We start from the raw sequence: 12,659 nt of genomic DNA on the forward strand, positions 1-12,659 counted from the left end.
AGGAGGAGTATCGCAAATTCCAGAGCATGTGTTTTCCGAACAACCCATAATAGCTCACTTCCTGTTGGGCGAAGCTTATGACTATGAGTGCGGAAGTTGTTTGGCCCGATGAGATCTATAAGTGTACCGAGTTTCATACATGTACGTGCAAGTGTGTTTAATATATAGACCCAGTTTTTCAAGGGGGCGCTGTTGAGCCCCCCTGCCACGCCCGGGTCAAAGGCCTCTGCCAGACCCTGTTGGCCGCGCATTCCGATGCGTGTGCAAAGTTTCAAGAGTTTTCGAGCATGGGAAGGGCCCCAAAAATGCCCAAAAGGCGAAAAGATAATAATAATAATTAAAGCTGCGAGCAGCGATGACGGGCCCAAGCCGGTGGCACCGCCACCCCGGTGGCATCAGCTTAACTGTGCACAGCAGGCCAATAGGCATTTAATATGGGAAAAAAATAAAAGGACTAAAACAAAGTCATTTGAATTCACCTCATTAACTGCAGCAACTGGTGCTGCTATGACCAGGAACCACTACACTCACATCTCTGAGATCAATTACATTTTATTCTTTAATTTTATGTCAGGTGATGTCAAATGTCAATTTCAAAATGAGTGCAGAATACTGTCCAAATGCTGAAGTTGTATTATCCTTACACTGCTCTTAAAAATAAATTAAGCCAAATCACAGAGACCGCAACAATGATTTTAATATCAGTGTCAGGTAAGAGTAATATGCGTGCATATAATTTATGGAAGTTTATTATAAACAGCCACTTTTATAAAATCATGTGAAATTATTTTTTTATCCATTTGAATTCTATCAATAAATAATTAGTCATACGTGATCTTTGCAAACACAGCACATGACCTTCTTTAAAGCCCATGTTATAGAAAACAGTTAAAAGTATTAGGATATAACTTTCAATTATGTGCAAATGTATTTTTTGCAGCTTAAAATTTTGTAAGTTCAGAAGACCAGTATTTAATTAAAGATATAATATATGTTTTTGTTTTTTACTTATTTTTCACAATAAAGTGATAGATATTTGTGATAGCCTATGATATGAAAGGGTTAAATTATGAAAAAAACAAGAGACAAGGTGACACACACACACAGAGTGTGAGAGACCCCCTCCACACACACACACACACACACACACACACACACACACACACACACACACACACACACACACACACACACACACGCACACACACACACACAGTAGTAATGCTGCAGGCAGCCCTTATCAGCTCAGCCCATCCCCCCCTCCACACACACACACACACATACACACACACTTGCATACGTACACTCATGTCTGGTTCACTATCTTTCTGGGGACTCAGCATAGATGTAATGGTTTTTATGCTGTACAAACCATATATTCTGTCCCCCTACACTGCCCCTGCCCCTAAACCTACCCATCACACAAAACTTTCTGCATTTTTACATTTTCAAACGAACTCATTCTGTATGATTTATAAGCTTCTGTACCCATTGGGACCTCAGTTTAGGTCCCTACAGTGACACGAGTCCCAATGAGTCTGTGTGCATTCAGGTTGAAGTCCCCAACAGGCTAGAAAACCACTCACACACACACACACACACACACACACACACACACACACACACACACACACACACACACACACACACACACACACACACACACACACACACACACACACTCATGTCTGGTTCACTATCTTTCTGGGGACTCATAGACGTAATGGTTTTTATGCTGTACAAACCATATATTCTGTCCTCCTGCCCATACCCCTAAACCTACCCATTTCACAAAACTTTCTGCATTTTTACATTTTCAAAAGAACTCATTCTGTATGATTTATAAGCTTTTGTACCCATTGGGACCTCAATTTAGGCCCCTACAGTGACATGTGTCCCCATGAGTCTGTGTGCATTCAGGTTAATTCAAGTCCCCACCAGGCTAGAACAACACACACACACACACACACACACACACACACACACACACACACACACACACACACACACACACACACACACACACACACACACACACACACACACACACACACAGTAGTAATGCTGAAGTATGCTGCAGGCAACTCAAATCAGCTCAGCCCATCCCCCCATCCACAACACCCCCCTTCACCCCCCACCCCTCACACACACACTCACCCACACACACACTCATGTCTGGTTCACTATCTTTTTCTGGGGACTCACCATAGATGTAATGGTTTTTATGCTGTACAAACCATATATTCTGTCCTCCTACACTGCTCCTACCCCTAAACCTACCCATCACACAACTTTCTGCATTTTCACCTTTTCAAAAGAACTAATTCTGTCTGATTTATGAGCTTTTGTACCCATTGGGACGTCCCCATGAGTCTGTGTGCATTCAGGTTTAAGTCCCCAGCAGGCTAGAAAACCATTCACACACACACACAGAGGTAAGGTTTTTTTGCTTGAAAACTTATACAATATTGCCCTCTACTGGTCATTTAAGTGAGAGCATAAGTGTTGAAAAAAAAAAAAAAAACAGTGTGATATAAAGAATAACCAGCAGGTGGGAGTATAGCCTTATTTATGAACCAGGCACTTGTGTTCTTATTTTGTGTTTTTTAGGCTTTTGCTACGGGAAAACCGTTTGAGATATCCAATAACCGTTCGCATTTTAGCATCTTCTGTATATTTACTTCATGTTGTCTGAGTTTGGAGGAGATTGAATGAATCGCTTTTGAGGAGAAGGTAAAAACTCAGAGCTCGCTTTGCCATTTCTTGTTATCTTCCAACCAAATTATCTGACTTTCTGTTGGTCAGAGCTAATGACTGTAAATTAGAAAGTTGTCCGGCTCGAAATGTACAATATATATACCGAGTTTGGTGACTGCAGATAAAACTAACCCCCCACTTTGGACAAAAGTGACACACTTCCTGCTGCCAGTTGGTGGCGCTATAACTTTGACTCACAAAAGTCATATCCATGTGATCGGCCTCTTACAACGAACACACAGCTGAAGTTTCATCAAAATGAATTAATGTATGCAAAAGTTATAACACACTTCCTGTTTCCCTTTTCTCGCCATAAATTCATCTCTTCGCCACGGCCAAACCGTTTGAGGTATCAAAAAGTTGCTCGCAATTTAGCATCCTCAGTGTCTTGACTTCAGGCTGACCGAGTTTGGTGCTGATCGGGTGAATCGTCTAGGAGGAGTATCGCAAATTCCAGAGCATGCGTTTTCCGAACAACCCATAATAGCTCACTTCCTGTTGGGCAAAGCTTATGACTATGAGTGCGGAAGTTGTTCGGCCTGATGAGCTCTATATGTGTACCGAGTTTCATACATGTACGTGCAAGTGTGTTTAATATATAGACCCAGTTTTTCAAGGGGGCGCTGTTGAGCCCCCCTGCCACGCCCGGGTCAAAAGCCTCTGCCCGACCCTGTTGGCCGCGCAATCCGATGCGTGTGCAAAGTTTCAAGAGTTTTCGAGCATGGGAAGGGCCCCAAAAATGCCCAAAAGGCGAAAAGATAATAATAATTAAAGCTGCGAGCAGCGATGACGGGCCCAAGCCGGGGGCACCGCCACCCCGGTGGCATCAGCTTAACTGTGCACAGCAAGCCAATAGGCATTTAATATGGGGAAAAAATAAATAAAGGGACTATGTCAAAGTCATTTGAATTCACATCATTAACTGCAGCAACTGGTGCTGCTATGACCAGGAACCACAACACTCACATCTCTGAGATCAATTACATTTTATTCTTTAATTTTATGTCAGGTGATGTCAAATGTCAATTTCAAAATGAGTGCAGAATACTGTCCAAATGCTGAAGTTGTATTATCCTTACACTTCTCTTAAAAATACATTAAGCCAAATCACAGAGACCGCAACAATGATTTTAATATCAGTGTCAGGTAAGAGTAATATGTGTGCATAAAATTTATAGAAGTTTATTATAAACAGCCACTTTTATAAGATCATGTGAAATTATATTTTTTTATCCATTTGAATTTTATCAATAAATAATTAGTTTAAAGAGGTGTCATACGTGATCTTTGCAAACACAGCACATGACCTTCTTTAAAGCCCATGTTATAGAAAACAATTAAAAGTATTAGGATATAACTTTCAATTATGTGCAAATTTATTTTTTGCAGCTCAAAATATTGTAAGTTCAGAAGACTAGTGTTATTTATATATATAATAAATTTTTTTAAACTTATTTTTCACAATAAAATGATAGATATTGCTGATAGCCTATGATATGAAAGGGTTAAATTATGAAAAACAAGAAAAAAGGCGACATACACAGAGTGAGAGAGACCCCCTCCACACACACATTCACACAGAGTGATCCTGAGAGAGTGAGGGGGGAGGGGAATGACAGACACAAAATCTAGACAGTGAGAGAACATTGTTTTTATTTCACTGTCTGAAAACACTGTTTTGCAATAACAACAATAGTTTTATCTTCAAAACAGTGTTCCCTAGGACATATCCAACCTGGTTACTAAATAAGGCTACACTCCCACCTTCTGGTTATTCTATATGCCGGTAGCTCATTGGATCTCATTTTTTTCCTTAAACAAAAGGCATTAATCTTCTCATTTTTTTAAGTTACACACACAGTACTTTTTATTCCTTTTCTTTTTAAAGACAATTCAATGTGTTTTTTCTTTTGTTAGTAATGTTTTTTTTAAATATTTATATTTTTTTATTAATAATTATTTGTATTAACACAATTATTTAACTAATTATATAAAACAATATTGTCAATGCCCTACAAAGAAACTGGTTTTATACATGAATTTTTTTTATTCAAACCCAGAATAATATGTTTAATCCTTTAATGCAGGCCAAAGCACAGCATTGAGAGGTAATCTTTTTAGACAGAAGAGTGGCTCTCTCACACACACACACACACACACACACACACACACACTGTAGAAATCAGTGACACGTGTCCCAATGAGTCTGTGTGCATTCAGGTTGAAGTCCCCACCAGGCTAGAAAAAAGAACACGCACACACACACACACACACACACACACACAGTAGTAATGCTGAAGTATGCTGCAGGCAACTCTTATCAGTTAAGCCCATCCACCATCCCCCATCCACAACAACAACCCCCCCCCCCCCCACACACACACACACACACACACACACACACGCACACACACACACACACACACACACACACACACACACACACACACACACACACACACACACACACACACACACACACACACACACACACATGTCTGGTTCACTATCTATTTGGGGACTCACCATAGACGTAATGGTTTTTATAGCCACTTTTATAAGATAAAATGGTTTTTATAGCCACTTTTATAAGATCATGTGAAATTATATTTTTTTATTCATTTGAATTTTATCAATAAATAATTAGTTTAAAGAGGTGTCATACGTGATCTTTGCAAACACAGCACATGACCTTCTTTAAAGCCCATGTTATAGAAAACAATTAAAAGTATTAGGATATAACTTTCAATTATGTGCAAATTTATTTTATATTCTGTCCTCCTACACTGCTCCTACCCCAAAACCTACCCATCACACAAAACTTTCTGCATTTTCACATTTTCAAAAGAACTCATTCTGTCTGATTTATAAGCTTTTGTACCCATTGGGAAGTCCTCATGAGTCTGTGTGCATTCAGGTTTTAGTCCCCACCAGGCTAGAAAAAAGAACACGCACACACACACACACACACACACACACACAGTAGTAATGCTGAAGTATGCTGCAGGCAACTCTTATCAGTTAAGCCCATCCACCATCCCCCATCCACAACAACAACCCCCCCCCCCCCCCCACACACACACACACACACACACGCACACACACACACACACACACACACACACACACACACACACACACACACACACACACACACACACACACACACACACACACACACACATGTCTGGTTCACTATCTATTTGGGGACTCACCATAGACGTAATGGTTTTTATAGCCACTTTTATAAGATAAAATGGTTTTTATAGCCACTTTTATAAGATCATGTGAAATTATATTTTTTTATTCATTTGAATTTTATCAATAAATAATTAGTTTAAAGAGGTGTCATACGTGATCTTTGCAAACACAGCACATGACCTTCTTTAAAGCCCATGTTATAGAAAACAATTAAAAGTATTAGGATATAACTTTCAATTATGTGCAAATTTATTTTATATTCTGTCCTCCTACACTGCTCCTACCCCAAAACCTACCCATCACACAAAACTTTCTGCATTTTCACATTTTCAAAAGAACTCATTCTGTCTGATTTATAAGCTTTTGTACCCATTGGGAAGTCCTCATGAGTCTGTGTGCATTCAGGTTTTAGTCCCCACCAGGCTAGAAAACCATTCTCACACACACACAGAGGCAAGTTTTTTTGCTTGAAAACTTATACAATATTGCCCTCTACTGGTCATTTAAGGGAGAGCATAAGTGTTGAAAAAAAACACACAAAAAAAACAGTGTGATATATAGAATAACCAGCAGGTGGGAGTATAGCCTTATTTATGAACCAGGCACTTGTGTGCTTATTTTGTCTTTTTTAGGCTTTTGCTAAGGGAAAACCATTTGAGATATCCAATAACCGTTCGCATTTTAGCATCTTCTGTATATTTACTTTATGTTGTCCGAGTTTGGAGGAGATTGAATGAATCGCTTTTGAGGAGAAGGTAAAAACTCAGAGCTCGCTTTCGACTTCTTGTTATCTTCCAACCAAATTATCTGACTTCCTGTTGGTCAGAGCTAATGACTGTAAATTAGAAAGTTGTCCGGCTCGAAAAGTACAATATATATACCGAGTTTGGTGAATGTAGATAAAACTAACCCCCCGCTTTGGACAAAAGCCACACTTCCTGCTGCCAGTTGGTGGCGATATAACTGTGACTCACAAAAGTCATATCCATGTGATCGGCCTCTTACAACGAACACACAGCTGAAGTTTCATCAAAATGAATTAATGTATGCAGAAGTTATAACACACTTCCTGTTTCCTTTTTCTCGCCATAAATTCATCTCTTCGCCACGGCCAAACCGTTTGAGATATCAAAAAGTTGCTCGCAATTTAGCATCCTCAGTGTCTTGACTTCAGGCTGACCGAGTTTGGTGCTGATCGGGTGAATCGTCTAGGAGGAGTATCGCAAATTCCAGAGCATGCGTTTTCCGAACAACCCATAATAGCTCACTTCCTGTTGGGCTGACGCATAACTTAGAGCACGAAAGTTGTTCAGCCCGATGAGCTCTATATGTGTACCGAGTTTCATATATGTACGTGCAAGTGTGTTTGATTTATAGAGCCCGTTTTCAGACCCCACTTTAGGGGGCGCTGTCGAGCCCCCCTGCCACGCCCGGGTCCCAGCCTCAGCCCGGCCCTGATGGCCGCGCATTCTGATGCGTGTGCAAAGTTTCAAGAGTTTTCGAGCACGGGAAAGGCCCCAAAAATGCCCAAATAGTCGGTAAAAAAAATAATAATATATAATAATAATAATAAAAACCCTTAGAAGAACAATAGGGCTCTGCGCCCTTTCAGGGCTTGGGCCCTAATAATAATAATCCTTAGAAGAACAATAGGGCTCTTCGCCCTTTCAGGGCTTGGGCCCTAATAATAATCCTTAGAAGAACAATAGGGCTCTTCGCCCTTTCAGGGCTTGGGCCCTAATAATCCTTAGAAGAACAATAGGGCTCTGCGCCCTTTCAGGGCTTGGGCCCTAATAATAATCCTTAGAAGAACAATAGGGCTCTGCGCCCTTTCAGGGCTTGGGCCCTAATAATAATAATCCTTAGAAGAACAATAGGGCTCTGCGCCCTTTCAGGGCTTGGGCCCTAACTATTATAAAATTAAAACATTAGCCTAATAAACAGTCAGTAATAACTGCTTTTCAGTTTTTTTTTTTTTTTTTTAGGTCTAACAGTATTCAGGTACAGAATGAAAATTATAAATCGTTATTAAAGTTATAACAAATGATCCAGTCAAGAGCAGTGATTGAATTTGTATTAGTTTTTTTATTGTTGTTTGATTTTTAACATTGAAAATGCAGACAGCAGCAGGAATATTAGGCTGCTGTCACTTTGAGAGCTGCACGGATCAAATATACTGATACACATTTGTTTTCTTTCTCAACTGTTTACATTCACTTAAGACATAACCGACTGTGTTTACTAGGATACTAGTAAATAGAGAGTTAAATGTGCTATTCTTGCATATTCATCAAACCATTCATACTTGTAATATGCCATTATAAAGCATAGTTGACTTGGTAACATGATACCACGGCACATACATATAGTAGTCATTCAGAGACATTTTATTAACACCATGTTTTGAGTTCCCTGATATATTCAAATAGTCACTATGCGATAGTGTTGTCAAAAATATCGATATTTTGATATGTATCGATACTGGAATATCTGAAACGATACGATTCTCAGTTTCTACGCGCTCTCCTCTCCGACCGAAAGCGAGTTGACACACATATTCTCACTCAGCCCGGTTAACCTCTGAGCACGGCGAACGCGCGTTCTGCTGGACTTTTTCCTCATGACAGTGTGTTAGTGTTAGTGTGTGATCGGTCTGAATTTCGCGCGGGATTGCACATAAATTAATTCTACTAATCCCCGAAGATTTCGTGCTCACATCTGAAGCGCACACACACAGCCTACCGTAATAAAGCCGCCTCTGACATGATACAAGTGCAAACATTTGCTTCTTTTTCCAGCTTATTATTGGTCAAATACACTCAAAGAATTATCAGTGCACATGTGGAAGAGTATTAACGTTAACACAGTCGCAAACAGTTCAGGAAGAACGAGTAACAGGAACAGTGTTTAGGATCCATGCGTCCGTTAGTCTTAAAGGGACCGCAGTCATTTGTTATTCAAACTACAAAAAGACACGATCAACTGCTCTTGACTGATCAACTTGTGTAACTTTAATAGTTTCATCTGTAGGCTATTGAATTTTTTACAAAGAACATTATCCAATGTTGTTTTAAATGTAATTACTATGCATTTTTTTATTCAGTTTCTTATCTGAATGTTAGACCTACCTGAAAAAATAAAGCAGTCTATTTAATTTGTATCTTCTATTCTATTGCATTTATTTGTGCTATTGTTTGTAATCTGTTTATTTGTTCTTATTTTATTACTGTTTACTCGTCTTTTTAAATTCAATATACCATTCGATATCAAGCTTTCTTGTGCTGTGTGTAAGCTATTGCAATTACCTCATTGTAAAAAATACATTGAGATAGCAAAAAATTGTGAGATAATTTTAATAGTAATTGATCAATTGATCAATAATTGTTCAAATCAAAACGATGCCCAACCCTAAGGAACATGCTGGCCACATGAATTTTTAGTAAAAAATAACAATGAATAATAAGTTCTGTTGTCATATTAAGCATCTTAACTTTTTTTTTTTTTTTACTGTGGTATCGATTTAGTATCGATATATCGATATTTTAGTCTGGTATCGTATCAAAGTCATAATTTTGGTATCGTGACAACACTACTATGCTATACAACTTTTGGTTAGAAAAATACATGCATATTCCATACATCACATATTCACTAGATATGACTGTTATTTTGTATTCTAATGATTCTTTTCCTTTACTTTCAGAGTGTTTAGTTACTTTAGGCCTTTGACAGGCCTGTAGTCAAACTCAGGATGGATGATCTGTCGAATAATCTTTCCATCTTCAGCAGTGGGGATGGAGCTGACCCCCCCTCCGTCCCGCCCAGCATGTCAATTGACAAACTCCTCCCAGCCCTGCTCGAATGTTTCGGGATAATTCTCTGCGGATACGTCGCAGGCCGGACAAACATCATCCCAGCTACACAAGCCAAAGGACTGGGCAGCTTTGTGTCCAAGTTTGCGCTTCCAGCCCTGCTTTTCAAAAACATGGTGCTGCTGGACTTTGGGGACGTAATCTGGCCGTTTTTCTTTAGTATACTGGTGGCAAAAGTGACTGTGTTCTTTTTTGTGTGTGTACTCACACTGTTGGTGGCAAACAGAGAGAGCCGTTTCTCCAAAGCTGGCCTGTTCTCGATATTTGCCACACAGAGTAATGATTTTGCACTGGGCTTCCCTATAGGTGAGTCTTCCTGAAAGGAATACAGTATGTGTCAGAAACCTGTCACATAAGAACTCAGGTTATGGTTCAAAGAACAAATACAAAAATAACCTCAAACCTACAGATCATGAAAAACTTGATGGTCATATTTCTGACTCGGTATGCTCGTTTTCTTTCACTTTCATCTGAGTTTTCACCATGCATAAGTTCGTAGGAAACACAATCTATATGCTGTTCAGCCTATTAGTTTAGTTTGAGGTTCATTTTCATTGTTTTGAGTGCACCATTTCCAGTGCTTTGCACATAATACTGGTATGATTCACAGATACCTCAGCCAGTTGAAATTTAACATTTAAAAAATATTGAAACAACATTTTTTTCGAAGTACATACAGCTCTGGAAAAAAGTAAGAACACTTAACATTAAGAAATCTTAATTTTTCCCAGAGCTGTATATTTCAATGTTTAAATTTTAAATCACCTATGGTGAAAAGCAAGATGTTGAAGCAACACTGCATCAAAATTAGCTGACTTTTTTTTAACCCGTGATTCAATCTTCATCCCGACATTGCTTCCCCAGGAATGAATGTAGAAATATGAATATATATCAATTGCTTTATTGATCTATGTCTTTGCATGAAATAAATACAGAGAATGTACCCTAAGGCCCGTTCATACCCCCTTTAACAATAACTATTACAATAGCAATATAAGTGTCCAAATCAATGCACAATAATGTTCTCTGCGTGTTACAGTTTTACTTTTCTTGCTTAGCATTTTTGTCTTGCTTCCAGTCCAAATATCAAAAAATGCTTAAATCAAGATGCATTTACTAGATGTCAAAAATAACACTTATACTAGTAAAATGACTTAAGATAATATGTATTGTTTTCTGGAGAAATAAATCTAAAAATTAAGTGAGTTTTTGCTTAAAACAAGCAAAATTATCTGCCAAAGGTTAAGAAAAATAAACTTAATTCAAACAGAGACAAGTTTACCTTTCTTACCCCCCAACCCCATCCCAATGGCAGATCATTTTGCTTGTTTTAAGAAAAAACTCACTTAATTTTGATTTATTTCCCCACAAAACAATAAATTATATCTTATACATCAATTGACTCATCTAGTATGCATCCTGATTTTGGACTGGAAACAAGACAAATATACTTAGAAAAGCATTGTTTATTTTTTTTTTGCAGTGGTCTGTCGCTTTAAATGTTCAAGCTCTTGAAAGGCAAGTGGATTCTGATTGGCTGTCAATGTTTTTTTCTTTTGCGAGCTGAAATTGATTCCAATAATATCGTTCCTCTGTGATGATGTCCTTATAGCAGTGTTGTGGCCTTTAAACATGCAAAACATAGTATTGGTAGTTTATGTACAAGATAAAAGATGTTCTATAAACCTTAAACCCAGCAACTGAGTAAAACAATAATAAAATAAAATGACTTAAGATCCCAAACAGGAAGAGGAAATCTAACTTCTCATTTTAGCCATCGATAGCACATGCCGTTCCAAACTCATATTACTTTCTTTCGTCCTCACAAGGATATTTTTTGAAGAATGTCCAAGCCTACTTGAGTAAATGGATGATAATTTTCATTATGTTCTGTTAATGTTGATCCTTTTCTTCCTCCACAGTTGAAGCTCTGTACCGCAACACCCACCCCGAGTACCTTCAGTACATCTACCTGGTGGCTCCCGTCTCCCTCATGGTCCTAAACCCGCTAGGCTTTGCGTTCTGTGAGGTGCAGAGGTGGAGGACTGGAGAGCCTCACCAACAGAGTAAGCTGAAAGTGCTGGGTTTGGTGGTCCTTCAGGTTGTCAAGAACCCCATTGTCTTTATGGTGGTGATCGGGCTCATTTCTCACTTTCTGCTGGGCCAGAAGATCCCGCCCTTCATGGAGGAGTTTGTAGATGGTCTGGCTAACTCATTCGGGGGAGCGGCACTGTTTTATCTGGGTCTGTCCATGGTGGGCCAGCTGAAAAAACTTACCCGCTCTACTGTGGTAGCCCTTATTCTCCTCATCACGGCAAAACTGTAAGTCTACCATACAAATTGTTATTAGTAAAAGATGGAATATTCTGTCATAAATACATTTTGGAATGGCAAATATTGTTTATCGGTGGAACTGAAAAGGAAGAGTTTAGCAGAATGTCCATGCTGCTCTTTTCTCAATCAGTGTTTCAGGCTGTCAAGCTGCGAAATAGACACACAAACACCTTAAAAAATGTTAATGGTTCATGCGACACGTTACAGTAATAATATTACTTTCCCTAGTAACTAGTATTATGACTAATAAAATTATAAGTACTAACATTACAGTTACCATCCAAAAACCGGCTAGTTACTTTTTTTTGTCACTATTGCTAATGATTTGAAATCCAATCATCCCTGTCAATTTTCATAGTCGTTGATTGTGCGTGTATGCGTGTGACGTCACCAATGCAGCAAAAAGATGGAGAAGCCCACATCATATAGCGCTGGAAATATAGCCATTATTTTAATTTTGTAGGGGACCATCAGTGTCACATGTGAATTGTGTAG

At 38.8% G+C, this 12,659-nt stretch overlaps 1 protein-coding gene across 2 annotated transcripts in view; it reads left to right on the forward strand.

Moving 5' to 3' along the window:
* The window catches only part of gpr155a (G protein-coupled receptor 155a), a 90,519-nt gene that overhangs the window by 31,262 nt on the left and 46,598 nt on the right, over positions 1-12,659 (forward strand). For both annotated transcript variants that reach the window (XM_067443153.1, XM_067443154.1), the window contains exons 2-3: positions 9,662-10,136; positions 11,753-12,152. In XM_067443153.1, coding sequence (XP_067299254.1) covers positions 9,710-10,136; positions 11,753-12,152 — 827 coding nt within the window. In that variant the 5' untranslated portion in view covers positions 9,662-9,709. The remainder of the gene's footprint in view (positions 1-9,661; positions 10,137-11,752; positions 12,153-12,659) is intronic.

Source organism: Pseudorasbora parva, chromosome 5, assembly GCF_024679245.1.
Source record: "Pseudorasbora parva isolate DD20220531a chromosome 5, ASM2467924v1, whole genome shotgun sequence".
NCBI classification, from domain to species: Eukaryota; Metazoa; Chordata; class Actinopteri; order Cypriniformes; family Gobionidae; genus Pseudorasbora; species Pseudorasbora parva.